Source organism: Calidris pugnax, unplaced genomic scaffold, assembly GCF_001431845.1.
Source record: "Calidris pugnax isolate Ruff unplaced genomic scaffold, ASM143184v1 scaffold111, whole genome shotgun sequence".
NCBI classification, from domain to species: domain Eukaryota; kingdom Metazoa; phylum Chordata; class Aves; order Charadriiformes; family Scolopacidae; genus Calidris; species Calidris pugnax.
This window is the reverse complement of record NW_015090872.1, coordinates 7,540,231-7,566,080: the sequence shown is the minus strand read 5'-3', so window position 1 is coordinate 7,566,080 and position 25,850 is coordinate 7,540,231. Positions and strand designations below refer to the sequence as shown.

Here is a 25,850-nt window from a genome sequence, read left to right as displayed (position 1 = left end):
CGCGCCTGGCGCCCCGGGCTAGGCGGGCAAGGGCAGGTGGAGCCGCCGCGGCCGCCGGGGCTACCGCCGCTTCCGGGCACCGCGGGTCCGGTGCGGCCGGGCCGGGCGGAAACCGCGCCTCCCTGCGCGAAGGTTCCGGGCGCGGCGGCGGGATTTGAGGGAACACCGGAGGGGGTGCGCCCGGCTTGGAGGAGCGGAGGGACGGGGCCGTTATGGCTCCTCCGCACCGGCCCCGGTGTTCCCCCTCGTACCTCAGCGACTGCAGGGCCAGGCCTCAGCGCCTCCCCTCTGGGCTGGCTGAGGGCACCCCCAGGGCGACCTGGCCCGGCCCGGCCCGGCGGGTCAGGGCTGGAGAGGGCAGTGAGGCCTGGCCTCGGGTGGAGGCCTCTGGTTGTACCAGGGTCTTCCGAGCTGCTAAAACACCATTCCCAAATGAGTTCCCAGCCGTTGTTGCGCTGAAGGTGTGTGCAAAATGGGTGGCAGCGTCGGCCTGAAAGCTGGAAAACGCACAGCATGTCCCAATGGGCTTCTGTGAGTTGTTTGGGTGGGGGTTGCTGCCAGGACCCCATGGAAGTGGGAGGCAGAGGAGGAACCAGGAGTGTTGAGGAGATCTATCTGTCTGCGTGCCCTCTGGCACAATCGCCTCTAGTTATGTCATTTCTGAGAGGTGCATCCCTCACCTGTCTGTAAAGACCACAGGTGTTGGAGTGTTCACCTGGCAGTGACAGTGCTTGCTAACGTTAAGAGAAAGTTTTCCCACATGCCTAATTTGAATCATTCTTGCAGCAAGTTAACTCTATCCATAGTGAACACAGTGTCATTTTCTTAATTTGCGTGTTTGAAAACTGTCGGCATGTCTCAGCCTCCTTTTCTTTAGATTGAACAACCCAAAATCCCTTTTCCATCTTTTCTGATACCTTTCTCATTCTTCTCTGTGCTGTCCTGTGGATTGTCACCAGCTGGTTCACAGCTTCCTTTCTGTAATATGCCCAGAACTGGGTCTCATGTCCTGAGCTAAACAGAAAAAGAGATGTGGAGTGTGTTGTAGGCCAGGCTTCTGTTTATACAGTGGGAGTTCTTAGAGCAAAATAAGTTGTACAAGAACGGCATAATACATACATGTGTTTTCAGGGCTGGGACAGAAGTTGTAGGGATGAGGTGAAGTACATGTTTTGTCTCTTGCTTGCTTGCTTTTAGATTTATATGTTTATTTATAAATTTAAAGGACTATCTTTGTTTTAAATCGTACTTTTTGTTTTGTATTTTAATTTGACCAGTTATTTTTTTTCGATTTATGTCTGGGTTTTAAGGCAAATTTCAATTTAAAAATAAGAATGAAGATACTCCATAGGACGTGATAGAAATAGCTTTTTATAAACTAATGTGTAATTCTTACTTTGAACAGTAGAGGGCATCATATAGCTAAAGGTCCTAATGCTGGATGCTTTGGAGGTGTTTTTTCTCCGGGAGAAAGTGAACCTGCTTAAGAAAATGAACAAATTCCACTATCATCATTGGCTCTGGAATAGCAAATTTTGCTGGAATATGATGACAGGTTGATGAATGTTTTACACATTTACTCTGTTTTTTCTTTGTTTTCAGATGTGAAGATATAAATCTCCTTAATAAGAGTGTTCTGTAGGAGCAGAAATTGTCAACAGGAGCTGGAATAAGCCTGTGAATAGTGAATACATTGGATGACCCTTGATTGATCATTCCCTATGCCACCCAAGTTTGGTGGGATACTCTGCATGCAGCTCATCTGTCTTCTCTGTGAAAAGGCAGCAAGGACCCCTACTACACTCTAGTCTTCTACAGACACTAGAAAGAACAAGGCTGACGTTTGGGGAAGGAGCAAAAGCTGACCAGACAGAAAAAGTGTGTGTGTGTGGCACTCCTGTTTTCCAGCCCTGGCACCTCCCAAAATAATGAGTCATTTCCCAAAATCATCAGCCTGCCTTGGAAAAGGTACCTCTGCGGTTATTTCCTGTCTTTTATAGCTTCTAGATAGCACTGCTCAGTTTTCTTGTATAATCAGGTTTATGACTTTATTGCATTCTTCCTTTTTATTTTTTAATTGAGAAATTTGATTCTTAGGTAATAACTGAAGAGTTCCTGTTGCTGGGTCTCAAAAGAACAAAATGAAAGCTGAGAGACTCAAAGCTGCCCTCAGAGTTGCATTAGAGGGAAGGAAGGGGTAACACTGAAGCTGGGATATGGAGAGCACCTTTTTCTCTCTTGATCTTGTCGCAACAGATAATCCTTAACACAGCTTAGTACTTTCCTGTCCAGCCTCTGGTTCCTTTTGAAAGTGTACTAGGTGTCCAATACAAGCTGCTTGTCACCAACATTTTACAAACATAAAATAAAAAAAACAGCCAAACATCCCTGTGCTGCACATATATGCACATCTGGTTTGCAGGTCTGTGCCTGGCTCACATTATTAGCAATGGGCAGCTTTTCTTGTACTGATTGACCTTGTTTTCTCTTCTGTGTTCCCTGCATTTCTCCCATTTCAGTTTCTCTGAGCCTGCCCACTGCAGGATAGGCAGTGGTCTTTCCTGGTACTTGAGGCTTGTACAAGTCCCTGCCACATGGAAGTAAAATGCTGATGAATAGGAACTAACTTGATACCTTTTGATCTGTTTCAGTCACTCTAGAAATAATATTTTATTTTCCTTAACATATTCACTGGAAGAACAGGTGTGCTCATCCTGACATCATTCCTAAGATATTTGGTGTGTAACTTCTTCAAAAGTAGCAAAGGACAAGAAAATTAGAATGATTCACAAGAATAATAAACAAAGGCAGCTTGACATTAACAAAAAAAAGGAGGTGACAAAACCCTCCCTTTGGCCCTGATTTGGAGGTCACACATTTATATCCAGTTTACTGACATCAGGGGGAATTCTACCATCCAGCAGGAGCGAGTAAATAACCTGATGTTTCCCAAAGCTCTATGGTGAAATCAGAAGACTTTCTGTGATTATATTCTTAATAATGAATAAAAATACTGGTTACAGATCCTACAGCTCCTTACACACTCATGCATAAATCCACTGGCACAAACTGAGGCCCCCATTTGCAATGCCAGAGCTTGAATTTTTTTCTCAAGGCATATGTGGGGATCATAGCTGGGCACTTAGTTCAGGCTGGTTGCTAAGTGTTAACAACAGCAATGCCTATTTCCTTTCTCATTTGGACACGCTCCTGGTCTCCAGTGATTCCATAATCTCTTGAAGGAAAATACTCCCCTCCTGCCCTCCCCTGAAAGTTGCATGCCAACAGCACTTGCTTGCACCTATCAGAGTTATGGCGCAGAGTCATAATGTGGCAAACACTTGTTAAATCTTACTTCTTCTTTCTTGCAGTGTTTTTGAGTGAATTTTGCTCGTACTCTCGCGGTTGCAAAACTCCAACGACAATGAAAGGAGGAGGAATGAATGTTACCTGCTAACCCCACAGAGAGGGAGGAGCTCCGTTCTTCAAACATCAGCAGAGTTATAAGGAAGGTGTGTACTTAGAACACTTCCTCAATGTGGAAGTTCAAGCACTCGGCACTGAAGACCTGTCCTGAAGGTGCTCTTGAAAATCTCCAGAGGGTCATTTCATGGGGGAAAATCCTGCCAAGAACCATTATGCACAGCTTAACCAGGGAGAAGAAAATGAGATGGTGAGTCGTATCTCTGTCTAGGTCTTTCTCAACTTGAAGCAGCAGCTGGCACATGTTCTGCAATAAAATGCTACAGTCTGTAATTTAGTTTTGAAGGTGGGGGTGTTCCTATAGCAGAAACATACAGTTAGAAAGGGGTATAATTTTTTTTAGCAGACAGAAAGTAAACTTCTGTGTGTCCACTGCATTTAATTGGTTATCCTCTCCAACAGGGGATGGCTCAACATATTATTGATGTGGCATTATAAATATAGGTAGAGGTGGTCTTATATGAGCTTGAGGGATGGGCTGGAGTGATGTTCCTAACCATTTTACAGCTGAATCGCTAGGGTCAACTCCAATTAGATGAGGACTGGGAATGCTGGCTTTCTCTGGAACCTAAAAACATGCATGTTATGTTTGCATAAATTATTAGCAAATGCAGTCTGTTGAACTGGCAACACTATTCCAGCCTGAGTGCCTGTATAAAGCTGGATTTCTAAATACAGAACTACCATATTTCTTTCCAGAATATCCCAGGAAGGAGTACGTTTACTTGCATTCCGTAACACGTGGAAATAAGTCCCATATTTACACAAAGTATCTGATCTACTGCATGATGCTTCTCTTAAATAGTAAGCCCAGTGCACAGTTGTAATAAATTCAGTGCTTCTTGGCTGCTTTGGCAGTACTGCGTGTTACGAACCAGCTATTTGTCACATATGCATTCTGCCCATCTAAGAGATTCTGCTGGAGATGTCAGCCCCCTGATGTGCTGTACAGTAACAATTCTCATGCATGTCTGGTACATGCAGTGCTTCTCAAAATTCCCCTGCTGCGGAGCCGCTGCAGCTCTGCTATGAGCGTGTGTATGGTTTCTGGGTGTGCAGCAGTCCCAGCAAAGCTAGTGAAACACAGTCACTTACAAGCTGACATGACTGTTCACTTCCAGGAATCCTGGCGAAATCTGCAAAAACTATTCACTCAGAATTCCATTTTAGTGAAAAAGTGGAAAAAATGTGGACATTGGTTATCCTCAGATAAATGCAGACTCTCAGTCAGCGCTCTGCCATCCAGGGAAGGGGAGATGCCCTGTTTTGCGTCACGCAGACCGGGGTGACCTGGGATGTGCTGGGGAATGCAGTACGGTCACCTGGCAGCATGCACTGAGCCATGCAGGAAGCGCAGGGCCCTGGCTCCGAGGGTGGGGACTAATTAGCTGAGGGAGTGTGGCGCAGAGCCCGGCTGGCCCGCCGAGCCACTGTCCCCGCCGAGCCACTGGCCCGGCCGGGCTCTAGCCCTGGTGCTGATGTGTCACTGTCCCCAGCTCCAAACCGCTGCTGCCTCCTGTCCCTGCTCCTGCTTGCCCTGTCCTCTAGGACCATGAACTCCCTGTCATTCTCTGCCCACTGCTGGCACCATCGCCAGCAGTGCCAAAACCAAGCCTGAGCTAATTAGCTTTAAGTGTGCTATCTGGTACTGTGCAGAGCCACACTATTGTGCCCTGCATTTCCAATTCCAGCTGTGCACTACTGGGACTCCCAAGTTGTGGAGTCAACTATCCCACATTACCTTTCCAGTAATGTTCTTGCTTCTCACCAGTATCACACTGGGCACATATGCTGGGAGTCCAGTGCTTGGGGCTCTGCACTGTGAATCTGAGGTTTTCCATGCCCAGCTGGTGTGTGCGTGCAGTGCTGAGTCAGTCTGCACTGTGAATCCAGCACATCTGGCAGTTGCCATGCTCTCTATGCCTGCAATGAGCATGAGCAGTGCTCATTCACCTGTGGTTCCCAAATTAAAATCACAGAAAAAAAAAGATTAATAAAACAGTTTAGTAGGTGCAATTAAAACCATAGCCAAATTGTGCTGGATTTGGCAGGTATGTACGTGTCTTTGTTACATATGTGTAAGACAGAGAGAAAAAAAGTTATGAGACAGAGGAAGATACCTGTGAGGGTTTCGGAGGTACTGTAAGAGCATGAGGAAAAAACCTGTGTGTATAGAAAAAGAGACAACTAGTGTGCATACTTGTGTGAAAGAGAAAGAACATAAAATATAGGTGAGAGAGGTTACGAAGAAAGAGACAAAGGTGGCTGTGTTTAAGCAGAGGAGAGAAGGAGAGTACATGGGGTAAAAGGGAATTATGTGCAGACATTCTTTCTTTGTTAAAATCGGATATTTCAAATTATTGGCAACCACAGCAAGTGGCACTGGCACATAGTCTCAGTGACCCTGCAGCCTTTTTTTTTAAATTCTAAGCCATGAAAAAGATTTTCTGGCATTATTTTTAACAGTCAGTTTAATCCATCTGAACCAAATTATTCACAAGCAGTTCTTGACTCCTCAAACAAGATCGTATCACTTGGTGTAATAATGTAACAGCTGACATTGTGCAGGTGCCAGTTCTTCCAGAGTGAAATAGTTCAAGTAATTTTGAAAGCGTGCAAGTAGTTCATTTAGACTCTGGACATGCCATGCTTTTCCGTGTTGAACTAGCTGTCCGTTTTGCTGAGGAAAGTTGGGGAGCTCTAATGAGAAGAAATACTTCTAAGTTTTCTTTGATGTTTCTGTTTCTTGGTACAGCTGAGATGCTAGATAGTCCTGTATTTAAGAATAATCGCTCTGACTTAGGAATTCTACCTAGATACCCTTGTGTACATCTTTGGGATTACTTTACATGGCCGGTGCACATTTGCTTGAATGAGAGTTCACTCTCCTGGTACCCAGATAAAACTTAGCAATGTATATTTGGAGCAAGAGATAACATCTCTCCCTCTTCATAACCATTTGTAGTATGGGAAATAAATTTCAGTAGTGTGAGAGCACTCTGGACACAGCAGCTTGCCTCAGGGAGGGCTAATAGGTATAGTAATAGGAAGGGATTTATTTTAGGAATTAGCAGAAAGATCTGCTTGAAGGTGTTTTTGAAAAGAAGTAATTGTTGGTGGAATAGGAAGTGGGAGGGAAAACACAGCTTTATGCCCTTTGCCAATTCGATGCTCCTTTCTGTACATCTTGGGACAGATCATTCCCTTTGCACAAACCCTGAAGTGCAAAGCTTAAGTCATGCAGTGCAAAAGCTTGTGCTGCTGCTTCAGGAAGGAAGCCAGAAGCCTGTCTTAAGCACTTGTTCCCTAGTTGGTTACGTCTGAAGGAAAAGGACAACTGCAGTTAGCCAGCTGGTGAACTCCAGTTTGCCACTGCATATTGGCTGTCTGTCTCCTTTGGGATGCCAAAATTCAAGGGAATCTGATCCAGGAATTTTATGTACTTTCAGTCTGAAAAATTTAACTCTTAAGACAGAATCTGAAAAGCACAACTTTGTTCCTAATGGAATGATAGTGAATGTTGCTACTGGCTTCAGAGGGAACAGAAAAAAACCTTTGATGAAACAGGCTCTGGTTGGTAAGAATGAGATTCAGTTATTAAATTCCTTGTGAATCTTAACCAGTCTTTCAAGTCTAATCCTATTATCTGTTGTTATAGCAACAGGTTGTTCGTAATAGGATACCTGGTGATTGGGTTGCCAGAAATACGATAGTTCGCAGCCACTGTTCAAGCTCCTTGCTGGTAGCTGCAGCCCTTGTTTTCACCAAAGAAAATGGTGAACTTGTTTTGGCTTTTGCATTTAAATTCTGCTGTGCAGATGACCTGGCAGTTACAGGCAATTTTTCTTTTAAGCATAAGTAACAAAGACTTGCTGGACACTAGAGGGATAAGGTCTTGAGTGCTGGCTTTGTATGATTGCAAAAGCAGCTAAGAACCTTTCTTGGAATAAGCACATTTTCTGCCAACTGAGCAAGTCTGGCAGCTTTTTCTGTCCCATAATGCATGGCCTGTCCCCAGACTCTTCACTCACAAGTCAAACCGTTTTGGTTTAGTCACTCTTCTGACTGTTGGGAGTCTCAAGAGAAAGGGAATATTAACTGGTGAGGAAACAGAGTTTTATAATACGCCACAATTTATTAAAAATTATTCTACAGAGATGAGATGAGGCCAGCATACCAGCCTCTTTTGTAGGCACTGCTACTTCCTGTGAGATAATAAGAAACCCTTTGCAGTCTTACAGACTCCAATCTTAGCTTTGTTTTCCACCACCTCTTAGTCTGGTGAACCCAGAACCCAGGTTATTTGGCTGTGTAATGTAATATATATGCCAAATGCACACATTAAGCCCTAAAAACCTGCTCACGCAGTAGAAGAGGTATCAAGGTGCAAATCTCATCAGAGCCATCTTCCAGACCCATCTTCACAAAAAGCATGTCTGCATCAGCACAGCCTCTTTGTGTAATGAAATACAACCCAGCAAACGTTATTCTCTTCTCCTTAACAACATAATACCAACCTGACAGACATGTTCTTACTGGTGACATCAACACCAGGATTTCTGCCAGCCCTGGAAGTATTGTTTGCCATAGTGCACATGCATTTGCTTGGAGATCTTTGTAGTATAGGCCTAATGAATGCTGAATAAGCATGAAGAATTTCCAAACCTTAATTACTGTAAGGCATTCATGTGGCTAGATAAACCTGCTGAGAAACCTGCATCATGTGTGTTCCTGTTTTCCCCTTCTTCATGTACATTATGGATACCTCTGTTGTCGGTCTAATATTCTCCTTTCTTGTTTTTTGACAATATAATGATTTTGAGAATTCTTCTAAAGAATTCCACTGTTGACGCATTTGACAAGTGAGAAGTGTTTGTACTGATACTGTTTCAGTTTCAACAAGGAGTTATTTACCTACTAAATGTTTTTTTATGAACACAGCATTCATTGCTATAGTCCTTCCAGCTGAAGGCACAGGGTCAGGAAAAACACTTCAACCTAACAGAACATTTTATTCTGAAGTTAAGTATTGTAAGGTTCCAGCCCAGGGAACTTTGGCACAAGTTAAGTTTGAGGTCAGTCTATTTCCCTGTCCAGCTTTACTTCTAAATGATGTGGCCCAGGTAACCTGTTCCAGACATTTCCAAACCATGGGAAATGCTTTCTTTTGGCTTGAGATTCCTGCATGGACATCCAGATAGAAAACAGCAGTTAACATCTGATGTTTATTCTTTCCCAGCTTACTCCTTGTAGAGCACCTGAACACCTGCATTCAGAAATTTTGCCTTCATCAAGACACAAACCAATGAACCTGATAGATACAGCTCAAGGGTATTTATCAATCGATCGATCAATCTGCCTGTCTATCTTAAGAAAGTCCCTTGTGAGTAAGATCCAAGAGACAGTGCAGTGCATGTCTTAAGAGCATGGCCTTTTTACCCCAGCTGAGCTGTTTTCCTTGTCTTCCTCTCTCCTAGTTTTCAAGATGAGGAATATTGATGCATGCTTGGTTTTGGGAAACGTCTTGAGATCTAAGGAATCAAACCATTTTTTGAGGCTAAACCTCTCTGAAAAACAAAGGCCTGGACACACTGAGTAGAGGGACTCAGATACATATTTTGATACATAGGTGCTTGGTTTTTTAGAGAAAGACAGTCTACCCTAGCTCTATGGTTGTTGTCATATCAGGCTTGGGGAATCATTCAGTTTTCAGTGGAGAAGAACACTGCCAACAGAAGATGATCCCAAATGACTGCCAATCACATGCCACGTGCCCACCTTATCCCTTCTTAATTGCATTAACTAGAGCCTTATTGAGTTCTCAGACTTTGGGTGTAAGGCACAAAAGCTGGAAATGAAAGGAGTGATTCACTGGCAGAAGCAAGATGCACATGGCAGCAATCTCATTCTTCTCCACCCTGATATTCATGCCCATCCCAATTTGAAAATATTATTCCAGTTATTCCAGGTCCAGCCATTTGCTGGAGGAAGTCCGAAGGCATGTTCTTTTAACAGTTCTTCCCTTAGGTGTCTCTGTCTCCTTGGGAGTTCCTTTGCCTTGCTGACAAGCTGTGGAGTCTGTATCCAAGCATCTGGATCTTGCTATTAAGCCATTGCTGTGAACTGTAGGTTCACATCATTCCATGTACTGTTCTGTGTGCTGGTGCTGACACCAATTTTGTAGCCAATTTGTTAAGGGTATGACTAGACAGAGGTGAGTGGAGAGCCCTTTACCTGTTCAGAGGAGCATGCGAATATTAATAGCATGAGTGTAACACCAACTACCTTCTAGAACCCTTGCCTCTCTGCTGTCCTCCATGAGTTTGCTTCTATCTGCTGCAGAGTTGCCTTATTCTTTTGGGCTGCTCAGAGATTACAGAAGCCTTTCAAAATGCTGAGCGTGTGCATCTCAAGGTGGTATAACCAGGTCCAGTGCAATGCAAGCCACTCCTCTGTAGTTTACTGTAATTTTTCCCCACAACTGCTAATTTCTTCCCTTTAGAAACCCCACGGATATTACCTAGGAAGGCAGAGCCTGTCTTCTGGAGAATGACATAGAGCAGGTAGGCCGAGGCAGTATGTGGAACCACTGGCTAGAGCCCATGTTTCTCATGACAAGCAAAGATACCAGCACAGAACCAGGAATTATGCATTACTCATCCTTCCAATTACATTGCCTTTTCTTCTCACCTTATGAATGGATCTTGCAATATCTGTGGCTGCAGATATCTGATCTTCAGAAGGAGATTGCACAATTGCTGCAGATATACTAGGGAGAAGGAGATTCAGGAATCTTAACCCTTATGTTAGGAAATTCTCCTGGTCACCCGATGTAATTGCAGTCATGCAATCTCCCATCTTAGATCAGGGCTTGGTCACCTCTATAAATTCACTGCATACATTTAATTTAGTCTTTACCAAGTCCCTGCTAGCAATGCTGAGAGGGAATTTGGCCATGGTACCAAGACCAGTCAGCTCTTAAAATGTAATGCTGACAGTCATCCCTTTGAAGTTTTGGGCAAGTCACCTTACCTCACTGTAACAATTTCCCCAGCTTCAAAAATGGAATAATGATACCTACTCATACAGCTAGAGTGAGTAGCTTCCTTTGGCCCTCTGAACATGTGAAGCATTCTGCAAGTCTTCATTAGTTGTTCTTACTAACAGTTGTTGTTGTTGTTAGTAGTAGTAGTATTTTGGGATGCTAGGACAATGGCACATCAGCAAGATCCAAAATACCCATGCTGAGACTCTCATGGAAGATGGTCACAGCCCCACGTCTGTGCCCAGTAGTGAAAGCAGCTCCAGCTGATGCAGCCACATGGTGTCATTCAGCCCCATGCAGAGACACCAGCTGAGTCTCTAAAGTGTGGGTGCATTAATGCAGGACAAGTGCTGCTGATTCTGCAGCAAGCACTGTCTCAGCTGCTGCAGTAGATCTCCACCACTGTCCATCCCTTAGTGCAGACATACTCATGTTCTTCAGCTGTCTCACCCAGGGACCTTAAAAAAGCTGACCAGGCAAATCTGTGTTCCTGACTTGAGGCCTGAGTGTCTATATTTTGATGTCATTCCAACTCATGTGCACACATAACAGTGTCTCATGCTGAGTTTCACGACTACATAAAACTATTTTAGAGGTTTGGTCAGACTACAGCAGTCCACATTTTCTGAAGGTGGATGAAAACTTCTGTGGAACATGCAAAAATTTTTTCTGGTCATGTTTAGGACACATAAAGAAGTCAAATACAAGTTCTATGACTTGTTTTTTTCCACAGCACCATACCAAAGAGTACCTATGGGAGAGCAGTGGATGATCGGAAAGTGTAGTACTCCAGGTGTTCCTTTAAGAGAAATAGTAATGATTTTTTCCTTGTCTTTGCTGTGCAGGAGATATTTGGCTACAAAACCCAAGGCTGGCGGAGGGCCTTGTGCATTGCTGGCTACACCTTGTCCTGTGGGGCTCTGCTGCTGCTCTTTTACTGGAAGCCCGAGTGGGATGTGTGGGCAAACTGCATCCGCTGCAGCTTGGAAGAAGCGGACATTGTCCTGCTCAGAACAACAGTAGGTGCATGCTTTAATCTTTAAATTAGTGCCTAGTATATAGTTAATTGGAAGATGAGTTGATTGGAAGGAATCCAGTTAGCTGAAATCTCTCACATTGCTGATTTCCTGCAATAATATCTTATGTTTACCATCATTGATCTAAAGAACTCTCAAGTATTCCACAAATTGTGTGTAAGGTGATGATTGGAATGGAGGGTAACAACTCATCAGACACCAAATTGAAAGAAACTGGGGTGAAAAAACCCTGTAATATCTGTGGTTTCAAGACTGTGTTGTTTGCTCTCAGTCCTTGTTTCTCCCTTCCGCCATCCCTGTTCTTTCTACATTGCAGATCTGTGCTCTAGATTCTAAAGCAATTGTGTGATTGACAGTGTCCAGCAGATCCTTTTCCCCTCTCTTGGCTGTCCTAGTAAAGCTGCCCCTCTCTGCCAAAATTTAGTCAGCAGGCCAAACCAAAGATTTATCTAGCTCTGTTCCCAGCAGTGTCCAACACTGTGGGATTAGGAATCAGTATAAGGAAGAGGGCAAGCTTGGACTGCTTGTTTTCTTGGCTGTATATTTCCATTTTCCATCAGACCTTCCCCATGTCCAATAAGCCCACAGTCCTGCAGTTAATGCTTTCAGGGGTGTTCCATTTTTCTAATAGTTTCCTAATAGAGATTTCTGTCTGTTGAGGACTCTATGGAAGCACTGCAACATATGCAAACTTTGATTTCATTTCATGGAATCTACAGCAACGCTAAAAGAAGCAAATTGGGACTTGACTCTGAATCCCAGCTGAGCCTAAATTCTCCAGGAGCTGGCAGGGCTGGTTTACTTCCAGAAATTTGATTTGTTCTGCTTCAAAGATTCCTGAACAATGGTGTTTGCAAAATGTGCAGTTACAAAATGGATCACTTGCTACGACTGTATTTGAGCTGCCTTCTTAAGTGAGCAGAGCAGCAGGCAGTTAAAATTTTGGGTTTTGAAAATCACAGGTCTGCCTGTTGAATAGTTTGTATTGAAACAATCTGCATTCTAATAATGAGGTATATATGTATTTTAAAAAAAAGCATATTAGATTTAATCTCCCTTTTTAATCCTAAATTCAGTTTGCATTTATAATTACCTATTTTTGTATGTCATTTTAAATGGGTTTGCCATGCCAAGCATTTTTCAGATAAATGAGTTTTTAAATGATCCTTTATGTAATTAAACAAGAATTGAATCATATTGTATGGTCTTTTTATCAGGGAGCTCTCTCAAAGTATATTCTGGGCATTTGACAATTTCAGATTTCCTTCATGGTTCTTTGTATTAAAATGACAGTTTTGGTTTTTTTCCCTACATTCTGATTATGTCAGTTTTTCAATGTAATGGCTACTGCTAATAAGGATACAAGTAATCCTATCAGCTTGATCCTTAGAATTCTGTTTTGCTTCACATAAAACCTTCATTCATAATTCATCATCGTTTCTGCAATTGCAATATAAGAGCTTATTAACTCACTTTTGTTATTGAATTTTGACTCATTTTAGTTAAAATAATGAGCACCTGTGTTATCCACTGCTTCCCATCTCAATTTGCATCCCAACGTCTACTAATTCTGAAATTTAAGTTAAAAGATAAGTATCAGAAAATAGATGTTATTTTACTCAAAATACCAGTTTAAGAAGAAAAGTGCACAAGTACATAAGATACAGAAATGTTATTAAGGTTCTTTTTTGAACCCTAAAATTATTCAAAAGGACTTCTATTTGGTATAGAATCTTTTTTTTTTTTCTGTTGTAATGTCCAACTGAAGTTTAATAACTGTGCCTTCAGAACCTGGCTGACTGAGGTAATCAGCTTTTTCCATCTGCCAAACTGCTCAGACACTGAATATGATATATAAGTCAGTCTTATAGTTGGCTTTAACACATGGAGTTCAGTGTTCAGGACTGAAACTTAACATGAGGGTATTTATTAAAGTAGTTGCTATAGCCTCTAAGACTGTACTACCAACACTAGTTACCAGGCAGTTCCAATGTTGAATATATTTTACAAAAAATAGCAAGATCAAGAATTCAGATTGTGGCAAAAGGTAGTGGGATGTGTGGTCCTAATACACTTCTTCCAATGAAGTGGTAACACAGGAATGACTGTGAAAAGATACTGGCACTAAATATCCATTTTGCATTACAGCGCTATGTTTCTTTTGATCTTCCCTTTACAGTATGTCCCATACTGTTTGCCTGTCCCAGACCATGACCTGGGTGTTCACATTCCATTCTTACCAGCCAAGCACCAGACCTGCAGTTGGTGAATTATTTGCAGTACTCGCATTTTAACACAACCGTGGTTCTGCTCCCGTTCTGCTCACTTGTCACAGGTGCTGGGAGGCCCCTCTTGGTTAGTTCTTTAAAAAAGCTGGAGTGGTGCTCTAGAAAGACTGGCACTTTTGATTTTGAGGGAAATTGTGACGCTTCTCTTTTAAATTAATTTAGGATGAATTTCGGATTTATTCTCGTAAGACTGTGACGTGGATTTCTGTGTCTGCACTTATCAGAAGTAGAATGGATTATCCAGCCACTGCTGAGGAAGACTCAATCTTCAGCAAAGCCATAATGAAGCCAAGTTTGCAAGTAAGTAAAGTATTCCCAGCAGCATCTAGCAATTCAAAAACCCCTACTTATAAGTCAGTTATAAAACCCTTTTACCGTTTAACCTGCCGAAGTCCAGGGAGTAATGTGTAGTGCCCAAGAGCTGTTCAAGGACCTGTTCAGCAGCGAGTTGAGTCCCTCATTTCCCACTCTGTTTTTTAGCATTGCAAGTATTGCAGCTCCTATTGCATGAAATCCTAACCACAGACCTCTTGTTAGGTTAATGATGATGGTTATAGCTCCTTTTTGAGTCAGTGTATAAGTTGAGTATAGATTCATAAGCCTATATAATGCTTATTGCACGGGGTAGGGAGAGTCCCCTGGAGCTGATTTCCTTATTACTTATGCGTATAGCCTTGCCTTCTTTCAGCTGATATGAAGTGCCATTATCTCTAATAGGCTTCGTAATTGTTGCGTAGGACAGGACAGACTCCTATTGCAAGTTATAAATGGCAGAGTGTGTTCCTAGTGTGCAACTGCTCTGCAAAGGCTTAGCATTAGCAGTGACTCAGGAAGTATCCTGGGATGGTCTTTCTTGTCTGTTGGCGTATCTGTTCAGCTGAAGGACTGAAAACTCCCCAAAGGCCCCTTCTTTCCTCAAAGCCAGGCAGAACATAAGGGAGTTGTTGACTGAAGACAGGCTTTGACAACTGCCTGCATACCCACCACTGTATCAGTCATATCTTCCCTTCATTCTGTGACATGAGAGGGAGGGCTCTATTCTTTGCTGGAACCTGCACTGAGGTGGGGATCCCACTCTATAATATAACTAAGGAGTTAGCAAATGCAATCCTGTCTTCTCTCCCTCCCTGCCCTCTGTATAATCTGCTTTATCTGTGCTTGACCACAGTGAGGAAGCCTAGCTGAGATCTGTGAGCAGGCCTGGGAGTGTTTTTGTTTGCTGTGTTGTATATATTGTTGTCCCTTTTCTGTTTTGCAGGTGAAAAGTATTCAAGTACAAAAAATCCGCTATGTATGGAATATCTATGCAAAACAGTTCCAGAAAGTTGGGTGAGTTCAATGCCCTGGTTACACAAGTCTCTGAGGAAATCAAGCTTCTTTGTGAATAATGTCCTAAGGAAAACACTCCTTTGTGTTTTAGAGCACTAGAAGACCACCTCACTTGCTCAGCTATACATGCCAAATTTGGTTCTGGTCTCACCTGCAATGAACAGAATGTCAGGTACACATTTTAAAACACAAATACTTAACATATTGATTTCAAAGAGATGTAAATTCACTGCTGTTGGTGCACTTTCCTTGACTTTCTTGTGTATTCATTAATATGCATGTAATTTTAGATGAAATGGCCATGCATGAAAAATTGAATGAAAAGGCTAGAGAACGTTGTGTATTCCTTGTCAAAGTTTTTTAAATGTCTCAGTGTTCATTATTGTTACTATTCTCAGTCAGGAAATAACTATGTCCTGTAATAACTCTAAACAGTTCTCATCTAGAGAAAGTCTCCGTGACATAGTGCAGATAAGCTGTGTGTGTGCTTCTTCAGTGGGGCTCCATGTAATTGTATTGAACTTCTAAATCAATTTGTTCGTGTCATTGAATTTATTCTCACAAACTACTGTATCATTAGACAATTTACAGAATAGGTATTCCTTAAACTGCTAAGTAATGATCTTCAGTTGATTGAATACTGAAAATCTAGCTCCTGACCTTAGTTCATGTTGAGTCTTACATTCAAATTATGCTTAACTTTATGCAAAATTATTTGGGTTTCGATCATTTAGTTTTACGTGCAGAATTCCTTTGTTTATGGTTCTTCAAAGAAATTTTTGCGTGATGGAAACATTTGCTTAAAAGGCTGTGTTACATCTCTTGTCCATTTAAGTAGGTTTCACTGGTACAGTCATTTCTGACGTAAGCACGGTAGTTAATTTTTTATCTTTTTCTTGGAGAAAGATCCTCACAGCCTTTAAACCGGGATCGATACAAGCTCTCAGGGCTATTGAAAGCTGCAATTTCTTGAGTGAGCTACATTGTCACTATTTTATCTGTAATTGATGTATCTCTATCCCATACAGGAGAGTTATATGTGGGCCAAACTCTATTGACGTTCCAGTGATTCCTATTTGGAAACTACTCATCAAAGAGGTTAAGCATTTCTGTTGCTTTTATTCTGGGCTACATGGGGAGGCAGAGTGCACATATAGAATGTAATGGATTCTAGGTCTGAATTAGCTTTCCATCAAGTATATGCCTTTTTCAAATTCTGTTTAAAGCTGCTCCATGAAATCATCATAAATTCATTTATTTCCATTGTTCCCTATCCTCCACCCCCATTCCTGTATGGCTGCTTGGTATTTGTATCTGTCCTGCAAGCTCATTCTGTTGGCCTTACAAGGGTGAGTGAATGTTTACAAGCTGCACTGGAAACCAAACCTTTCAGGCAAAAGCTGTCTTTTAATCAGCAGAAATTAAGTGAACAGCAGTAGCTGGTTCTGCCCACAGGGACAGAGAGATCCAGTGAGCTCAGGACTCTGGGCACAGCACCACGTAAAGCACCAATAGCTTTTTCAGACAGGAACTGGCTGTATGTGGCAAAATCAGAGTGTTTGTAGGGATGTGCCTTTGGTATGTGAGCTCCATCCTCATGGCACAAACTGCTCTTCCCACACCCTTGTTACATTTCTTGTAAAGAAGCAAGCAAAACAAGGCTTAGGCTGAGCCATTCATACCCCAAATAACATCCTACTGGTCCACATTATTCAGTCCTTCTGTCAAATGGAAATGGCCCAATCTGATTAGACTGAAGCCACTGCTAACAAAATTAAAAAAGGGGATTGGGAGACACAACGCTTAACTCAATAGCTTTTATTCCAGCCCATTTCTAACAGTGTGAACTGGCTGGGTATAATGTAGCCATTTAAATATAGCCAGCTCTTGAGTATTGTTCTCTCTCCAAACAGGTCTTAAATCCATTTTACGTATTCCAGCTGTTCAGTGTGTGTCTGTGGTTTGCTGAAGATTACATGGAGTATGCCACTGCCATCATAATCATGTCTCTACTCTCAATTTTTTTGACTGTATATGATCTTAGACAGGTGAGACACCTCAACTCTTTCCACAAGGAGGATTCTTTTCTAATTTCTGGCAAAGGACACAGTGTTACAACATGCACATGTACAGTGTTATGAGAGTTACTCAGAGTTTTAGTCTTATGACATTGTGTAGTAGCAGATGCAATGACCTGGCCTCCTAGTCATCATAATCTCCATGTGGTTCTTTACCCACATCCTCCCTTCCCCATTCCAGTGCTTTGCTTTGTAACCTTTTGTTACATCTTCTCCATAATTAGGGTGGGGAATTTCTTTCTCTGTATGATTGCACAGTTTCTGGCAGAGCCAGAGCCCAGTTTATGAGGGCTCTCATAAGCACAAATAACAAAAGGGAATAATTGTTAGTGGATGAATTGCATCATGTTAGTAAGATGTAAGACTTTTGTGTGTTCTCTTTTAATTTATAGCAATCGATTAAACTGCACAGACTGGTTGAGTCTCACAACAACATCATGGTCACTGTCTGCAGAAATAAGGAAGGTGATTCCTGTACACTTCTTTCTTCAATGTATTTCATTTCTATAACAATTTATATCACAACCTAGAACATATAGCATCAAATTCCTTCTAGTGCAGTTTCCTCTTCTCTCACCTCAATTAACCATCTTATGCAGATTGGGTTAATTTGACCTAGAAGTATGTTGCGGCACGTCAATCATATTCATAACTGTTTGAGCACAGCCTTAGTAAAAAATGAGCAGGAAAACAATGTAATTTTTCTTAAAGCAGTGCTGACGAAGCCAACCACATAGCCATTAAATGGTTGTGAGTCCACCTAATTGCTCCATGCAAATTCTGTTCATTGCCATGGTATTTAGAGTCCAATCCAAAAAGATGGAGTCAAACAAAGAAATGTAGATCCAGGCTTCTTCAGTTAGGTCAGTGCATTGGAACAATGGGCTCCTGGGAAGATAAGAAGGAATTCTGCAGTTTGAACTGGTGCCTAGGCTTTTCTAAATATTGGAGGTTGTATTCTTATGTCCTACTTGTTGCCCTTTGTTTATCAGCCATTATAAAGAAGTAACAATCTATTCAGCATGTAGTTCATTATATTTTTTCCCCTTACCACAGAGAAATATATGAAGCACAAAGTTTGCATTACATGTCACCTACAGGTTTCCAAGAGCTGGAATCACACCATCTTGTTCCTGGAGATACGCTGGTTTTGAAAGAGGGAAAAACCCTTTTGCCTTGTGATGCCATCCTGATCAGCGGCCAGTGCATTGTAAATGAAAGCATGCTGACAGGTACAGCTCCTCCCTCCCAGGTTTACCATCAAAACATCATCACAACCCTATGGCTTCAGGCAGTGACATGGGACATACAGTGTTATCATGTCTAATCCTTACTATGAGATAGTCCTATCCTAGAAGGGGATTCTTCCAGGTGCTTGCTATAATGAAGACTGAATTGTAGTTAGCCCCAGCTTATCTAAATAGACAAGATGGACTTCAGAAAGGGCAGTTCATCCTTTTCTTCCTTTCTGGGGTGTAGAATTTAGGAGCGGATCCTCTGCTTAGAAAGGAAAGAGTGGACAGTGAAGAGAAGTGAGCAAGACAAGAGAGGAAACAGCAGATACAGAGCAAAGCTGTTCCCACACAGGGCCCACAGTCTGCTCAGGCTGTAGGGCTTTCTCTCGGTCACTCTCAATGTCTTGTTGCTGATCACCACAACATCTCCAGCCTGCTGGAGTGTCTGCCTAGCTCTCCAGGCACTTAGCCACACGTTCATGTGATAGCAGTGGAGAACATGCCAAGTGGGAGAGTTCACTGCAAAGCAGGATGTTCAGGGCAGGAAACGTTCGTAGTTTTGCTTCTTGTCTTTAAATTTAGTCTTGGTCTGAATCAAACTGAAACCCACAGTTCTGAAATTTCATGTGAATGAGAAATTCCAGAAACCCCTTTCATTTAGAAAGCTTTAGCTGTCAGAAGATATTTCTTCTGCTTCACCTTAGTCTATCTGCTCTGACATAAATAGGACATTTGTCAGCTGTCAAGCATTGGGTTAGAGGCTGTCCTTTTTACTCTGAAAATGAAATAGGGAATGTCGTATTTAATCTGCCTAAGGGAATAGTGTAGCGACCTGCACTACACTATGTGCAGGAACTATGAGGTTCAAACTAGGTAAACAACTTGGGGCCATCGAGTGGAGTCATGCAACTCCAGTTGAGGTCTCTTTTGAAGTCAGGGTTCAGAGTCCTTGGATTGCTTTCAGTTCTGAGACTTACATGAAGCTGTTGTGCTGAGGCAAAGGAGAGCTTTTCTCTGGCAGAGTCTACTTGCTAATCTTCAAACTCTTACTTCCTCTGAAGATGTCACAATATAAAAGTATCATTTCTCTAAACTGGTTTCTCTGGTAAATACCTTTAACTTATCATCTAGATGTTTAGATACTGTCCTTACTTGAAAGTCAGCAGGCTGATTTTAAGATGTACTGAAGTTTTCTTCATCTGAGCTAATCTTCCCTAGGGGAAAGTATTCCAGTAACGAAGACCCACTTACCCCAAGCTGATAACTTCAAGCCTTGGAGAATGCACTGTGCAGAGGATTACAAAAAACATGTCCTCTTCTGTGGAACAGAGGTCATACAGACCAAGGCAGATGACAGAGGAGTAGTGAAAGCTGTGGTGCTGCGGACTGGTCAGTCAACGCTTCAGTTTGCTTTTTCTTTCATGCTTTTTCTTACTGCAACAGTCTGACTTAATGTGCCCGGTCCTGTTAAGTTAAAGGTGTTATCCAGATCCACGACAGTCAAATGGAGAATTGATATCCTGGGCTGGGCTAAGTTATTATGCATGGTTTCTGTTTGCTTGGAATGAGTTTTACAAAAAGCACTAGCATATGATTACAAAGATGAACATCGCTTTGCTTCTGACACGTGCAAAAAATTCTCCTCCTTAAGACAAAAGTAACTTTTTTCTGTATTCTGCAGAGTAGGTCACATATGCTGAAATGAAAGATCTGGGCCTTCTTTCTTAAGTTACAGAAATTATGAATAATTTTAAAGCCCTCCATTCTTTGTAGAGAACTTTTGGAAATCTTTTGCTCTTGGAATGATTTTAGTTTAACTTTCCAGGTTTCAATACAGCCAAAGGGGATCTGGTGAGGTCCATCCTCTATCCTAAACCTATGAACTTCAAGCTGTACAGAGATGCCCTTCGGTTCCTGATGTGCCTCATAGCATTTGCAGCCATTGGAATGATCTACGCAGTGTGTGTGTTTGTACTTAATGGGGTGAGTTACTAAATGCAGGAGAAATGGTCACACCCATTTTCAAGAGACTTGAAACTTGAGTGGCTTCCTATACATTTATATATAAAAACATGGTCCTTGTCACTCTCCTTTTTGCCATAGATACTGTCACGCAGTATCTGAACGTGGTGGGGAGAGCTGTGTACTGGTAACAGCCCATCAGTAGTTGCAGGCAAGGCAAAGTGGTAAATAATCCAGGCAGACCAGTCAGAAGTGGAAAAAGATGAGGATAAGGCTGCAACATGCATTTAGAGGTGTCCACCCAGGAGACAGCGCTAGAGGCAGGTACACCTACAACATGGCTCAAACGGGGCCTGAAGGCCCAGGCCGGAGCTTAAATGGAGCTCCTAAACAGATGAGCAGAGGATTTGGGTGGAGGTGAGTCTAGCGAGAGTAATTAAGGCCTATTATTGTACCTACAGCCCTGCTATATTGGTCTTTAAATCTCTGGAGAGTTCACCTGAAACCTGTTTTAAAAACAGTTCACTCATTCTCATGTGTCAAGGTCAATGTAAGAAATAGGTGTACATTGTAAACAATAGTTCTGCAATTTTTAAAGAATAATTGCTCTAGAACTTCTTCAAAAACTTCCAAGAAATCATTTCATGCCTTGATAATTATCTGCCAATTTAAAGTCCACATCCTGAGTTGCAAGGTTGATTCTGCAATTCAGCTTTTGGATCATTTTTGTCCTTTGGAATAATCTACCATCAGTTGGCTCAGAAGATTAATTCCCCTAGGGATATCAAAGAAAGTGTGTTTAAGAACATATCTTCGTGGCTGATTTGCAGCTTTTCCTTTTTTTGTTGTTTAACTCATCCCTTGTAATATGTAAAATGCATGCTGATGTTATCACAGCAGCTGAAACTGTCTTGTTGGACTGGTGTAAGATTCAGTCACATGATATACTAAGTGCTTTCTCTTCTGTGACTGTGCTATCTAAAGGTGGTAAGTGCTTCATTCTAATATAAAATAGATACAAAATATTATCAAATTGGTGCCTTCTGTTGTCTGAAACAATATCAATGAAGGGAGAATGAGAACATGATGGAGATTCAGCACATCAAATGCAACATGATTTATAGTCAAAGTCCCAAGCTCGGAACCAGTAATAATATAACTCTAATGGTGGTTTGCAGATCCTTCTGAACTGCAAGTTGGCTTTGGTTTGCAGTGCCTCAGTTCTGGGACCCCAATTTGAAATGCATTCAATCCTTTAGCAGTGTTATCAACTGCCAAGAATAACCATGCTGGCATTCAGCATACTGGCAGTCAGTTTTACACGGACCTCTAAACTCCCAAATTAGAGATTGCTTTTAAAAGTGTAACTTTTACTTCTGTGTCTCTTCCTGCAGGTAAAAGCAATTTCCTTTCACAACTCCTAGAACATAAAGTCAGGAGAAATCATTAGCGCATTCATTCTGCCCTCCTTTTCAGCACCATCCCATATGTCTCACCTGTCACCCTGAGTCCAGAGCTGTGCCTGTAGGCAGTTGGATGAGCGCCCATATACGTGGCAGATTCTTGTGTGCTGTGTCATGGGAAACTGGGCTTGACTGAGGGTGCAATAACCTTGCTGGCATGTTCAAACTCATTTGCTTTGGAGGACACTGTGAGCTCTACCTGGTAGGTTTGTTGGCCTGGAGAATGAAGGAAGGCCTGGAGGCTGCTCTGTAGCACTGGTGTATCCTTAAAGCCTTTGGTTAAATCAAAGCAATCAATTTCTTAGGGAGATGAATACATAATGGACCACAGGCAGAAAACACTACAGCCTGAAGCACCTGCAATGGAGACGAGGAGGGATAAAGAGGGCTACGCTCAGACAATCCAAGCAGCACTCCTTGCCACCCTCTTGCTGATAATTGCTTTTGGTTTTATGGCAGGAGGAGGCAGGAGAAGTGGTGAAGAAGGCTTTGGATGTCATCACTATTGCTGTCCCCCCAGCTCTGCCAGCTGCCTTGACAACAGGGATCATTTATACCCAGCGGAGACTGAAGAAAAAGGGCATCTTCTGCATAAGCCCCCAGAGGATCAACATGTGTGGACAGCTGAACCTCATGTGCTTTGACAAAGTAATTGCTATGTGGTGATTACTCTCTTACCTAGTAATGGGAGCTGTGCTAGGGGTGGGAGAGTATGGTTTTGATCAAACATTTCTATTGTATTTTAGAAACACACTGGCCAATCTTGTACACTTAAGTTTGTGTTGTCTGAACAGACACTGTTGCAAATTGTTTTTCTTGCAATCTAGGAACTGGATGATAGCGCTTTTTCTCTCTACTGTGCTGGCATTTTCTGGACAGTAGCTTCTTAAAATAAGTCTTGCTTTTTATTCCTCTTGGAGCTCTCATGTGGGAAGTTAATTTAAATGTACATTTTAACTTAGACTGGCACCTTAACAGAAGATGGCCTGGATCTTTGGGGCTTGCTGCCCTCTGAAAGGAACTGGTAAGGCTCCTTGACACACCAATGGCATTTAAATTTGGTGGGATAGTGACTGGATTCTCCTTCTAGACATATGAACAAATCTGAAAGACAATTACTGTCAAACAGCAGTTTGAAGTTCCTCATGTTTAGATTTCCAATATTATTTCTATAGCCTCTGAAAAATGAGGTTTTTGACTCATCCCAGGGGTCCTCTTCACATGAAAAGATGCAGCCACTGTTGTCAGTATTTGGCACAGCCCAAGCAGTGTAGTCTGCAGTAGACAAAGCTACAGTGGTCCCCAACCCTTTGTGATGGGAACTTGCTGTTACCCATGAGACTGCCACTCACATCCTTCAGTACCCATGTTTTTGCTCATTTACATTTCCAGAAATGTGCATGCACAAAAATGCTCAATTTTTTATCAGCCTCACAGCTTAAGAGTCCTTATACAAGCCACAAGGAAGGTATTTTATAATAATCTGTTCCTCTGTCCATCCCAACAGACTCCTTAACTATGCAGAATACACCTATTCTGAGCATGTGTATCCCAGCCTTTAACACCTGTGTGAGAAATAGCTCACGGGGGAGGACAAGTCCCCAGAAACACGCTTGTGGTCTAACCACAGGATAGGATTTCAACAGCCCCCAGCTTGGGATTTTTTTTTGGCTAGTCATATATTGTTTGGTGTTCTCTGACGGTAATTTTTATGTTCTCTTTTGCATTAGCTTCCAGGACATTCACAACTTCCCTGCGGACCACAGCCTGCCTTGGGGCCCAGTGTTCAGAGCAATGGCGGTTTGTCATTCACTAATTGTTTGGCAGGGCAAGATCCAAGGAGACCCACTGGATGTGAAAATGTTTGAGGCCACTAACTGGGTAAAGCTGTGTTTTGTTGCTGTGCAGTAGTGGTGGGGAGTTTTGGTGTTCTCACAAAGGAGGGGTGTCCCAAGCCCTCTGATGCAAATAGCCACTTCCCACTCAAGAAGTAAAACAGGTAAAACCCAGAAGAGATGCCATATTTTGGAGATATGTTCCTTGTTTCTGCCTAGAGCTTTCACCTAGAGGTACTTGGAGTACATAGCTCATGTAACTGGAAGTAGTGGATATTGTGCAAACCCCACTGGGGTCTCAACTCTGACTGTGGCTGCTGCCAGATAACAGGAATTCCCAAACGTGACTTATATGCAGATTAAGACTGCCTTTACAGAGCATGTAACAGACTAATGTGAGCTTTGAACTAGATGCAAGATTTTGAACTCTGTTAGACCTCTGTCAACATGGAGGTATTTCTACCATCTTCAGATTTGAAATCCTGCACTGCTTTCAGTCTCTGTCCTGTTACCCACCAGCAGCCATCAGTGCAGCTATTTACTCTCTGATCAGTTGTGGGGAGGTGGGGTGGAGGGGAAGGAGAATGAGCATTTATGAAAACTAAAAGACTGCAAGTCTGAGATAGATAAGAGGAAAGCAGCCCATAATTACCTGGTGGAAGGTAGAGCCACAAGCCATTGCTGATGCAAGATAAGAGATTCAGGGCAGGATTAGCTGGTTACGTGTGTGACAACATCTGTCTGGTTTGTATCTGCAAAATATGTAAAAAACAGAGGAGTTTCAAGGAATAAACTATCCAGTAATACAGGAGTTAGAGGGTGTTTTTCCCCAGGAGCATCACTTTGCCATCTCAGCCTTAGGCAGACACCTGTCAAAGTTATAAATTAAACAGGAATAATCCTGTTAAATAATTCCTGTGAAACATGAATAATCGTGTACTCTTTGACACCATAAAATATTTTTGTTCCTCACAGTCATGTTGTGATGATTAAAAAACCCAGCTGATTTGTGAAGTACTTCAAGAGCAGAGGATGATGCTTTCTACATCAATACAAACTCTTATTAATTATTTTCCAATTGGGTCTATGTTATATCTAAAGGTTTTTGCATATTTAGGTGGGTTGTAATGAATAAAGAATTCATTGTCAGTGAGAGGCCATAATCTATTTGCTGTGCAAGAGTACAGAAGTATCTTGGTGAAGGTGGTGAAGCTCTGGATTTGATTGCCAAGGGAAACAGTGGGTTTGCCATTACTGGAGTGTTTTAGCATGAGATAAGACAGATTCCCCCTCAGGAAAGAATGAGATACCTTAATTTGAGGGAGGGAAAAGCTCTAAATGATTCCTTGAGGTTCCTTTTAGCTCTGCTGGTGCTGTGATCTGAAAGATTTTTGTCTTTCAATACACAGGTGATAGATGATTCCAGTGGACACCACACTGAAGGTCAAGGACCTACATATGCCACAGTTGTTAGACCTGGGCCTAAAGCCAGCAGTGTAAGTTATTTGCAAGATTCACATTCATGATCAAGTTAAACTGTCAGTGTAAGAGTTACCTTTCAGTAGAGAAAATTTTGATTGTCCTAGTCTAAGACAGCTCCCCACACTTTGTCTTTCTTGTACTGCCTCCAGAGATATTGCCTTGCTCTCTCTGATTAAAAAAGATATGCCTAGGGGAGCTTGCTGCTCACACCAGAAGCAGGGGGATGCTGGATGACAGCTTGTCCAGCTCAAGAATTTGCCTGTCCTAGTGACTTGAGACTCAATCCAAACTCAGCTGAGTGGTGAAGATCTCTAAAAGCACTTGGGACTGCAGTGGAGTCTGGTAGCTGAAGTCAGAGCATTACTGGTGACATACACCACGGGGGCACTTACAGACATCCATTTTCCCTTTGCAAGACCAGTGTAGGACCTAGCAGACTTTTGTTAAAGAAACAGGACTGGTGAGTTCCTTTCAGTAAATTATATCTAATAGTCTGGTAAAACTGTCAGTGATCTTTTCCTACTGCTTAAGCTAAATATTTCTGTACAAATTTCACCTCTTCTTTATATACCAGTTCTTTCTGTCCCACTGTGACACATCAGCCTATTATACA

General features: G+C 42.2%; 2 protein-coding genes across 2 annotated transcripts in view; one reads left to right on the top strand and one right to left on the bottom strand.

Annotated features, from left to right (window-relative positions):
- Positions 1-515, bottom strand: part of OPA1 (optic atrophy 1 (autosomal dominant)) — a 76,670-nt gene extending 76,155 nt beyond the window's left edge. The window contains exon 1 of the mRNA XM_014945791.1: positions 6-515. Coding sequence (XP_014801277.1) covers positions 6-515 — 510 coding nt within the window. The remainder of the gene's footprint in view (positions 1-5) is intronic.
- A 1,193-nt stretch (positions 516-1,708) lies between these two features.
- The window catches only part of LOC106890314 (probable cation-transporting ATPase 13A4), a 41,850-nt gene continuing 17,708 nt past the window's right edge, over positions 1,709-25,850 (top strand). Inside the window, exons 1-16 of the mRNA XM_014946054.1 lie at positions 1,709-1,968; positions 3,372-3,673; positions 11,374-11,547; positions 14,016-14,153; positions 15,112-15,182; positions 15,274-15,354; positions 16,211-16,280; positions 17,096-17,230; positions 17,653-17,725; positions 18,361-18,492; positions 19,714-19,884; positions 20,321-20,478; positions 22,380-22,568; positions 22,883-22,944; positions 23,651-23,801; positions 25,165-25,251. Coding sequence (XP_014801540.1) covers positions 3,611-3,673; positions 11,374-11,547; positions 14,016-14,153; positions 15,112-15,182; positions 15,274-15,354; positions 16,211-16,280; positions 17,096-17,230; positions 17,653-17,725; positions 18,361-18,492; positions 19,714-19,884; positions 20,321-20,478; positions 22,380-22,568; positions 22,883-22,944; positions 23,651-23,801; positions 25,165-25,251 — 1,755 coding nt within the window. The 5' untranslated portion in view covers positions 1,709-1,968; positions 3,372-3,610. The remainder of the gene's footprint in view (positions 1,969-3,371; positions 3,674-11,373; positions 11,548-14,015; positions 14,154-15,111; positions 15,183-15,273; positions 15,355-16,210; positions 16,281-17,095; positions 17,231-17,652; positions 17,726-18,360; positions 18,493-19,713; positions 19,885-20,320; positions 20,479-22,379; positions 22,569-22,882; positions 22,945-23,650; positions 23,802-25,164; positions 25,252-25,850) is intronic.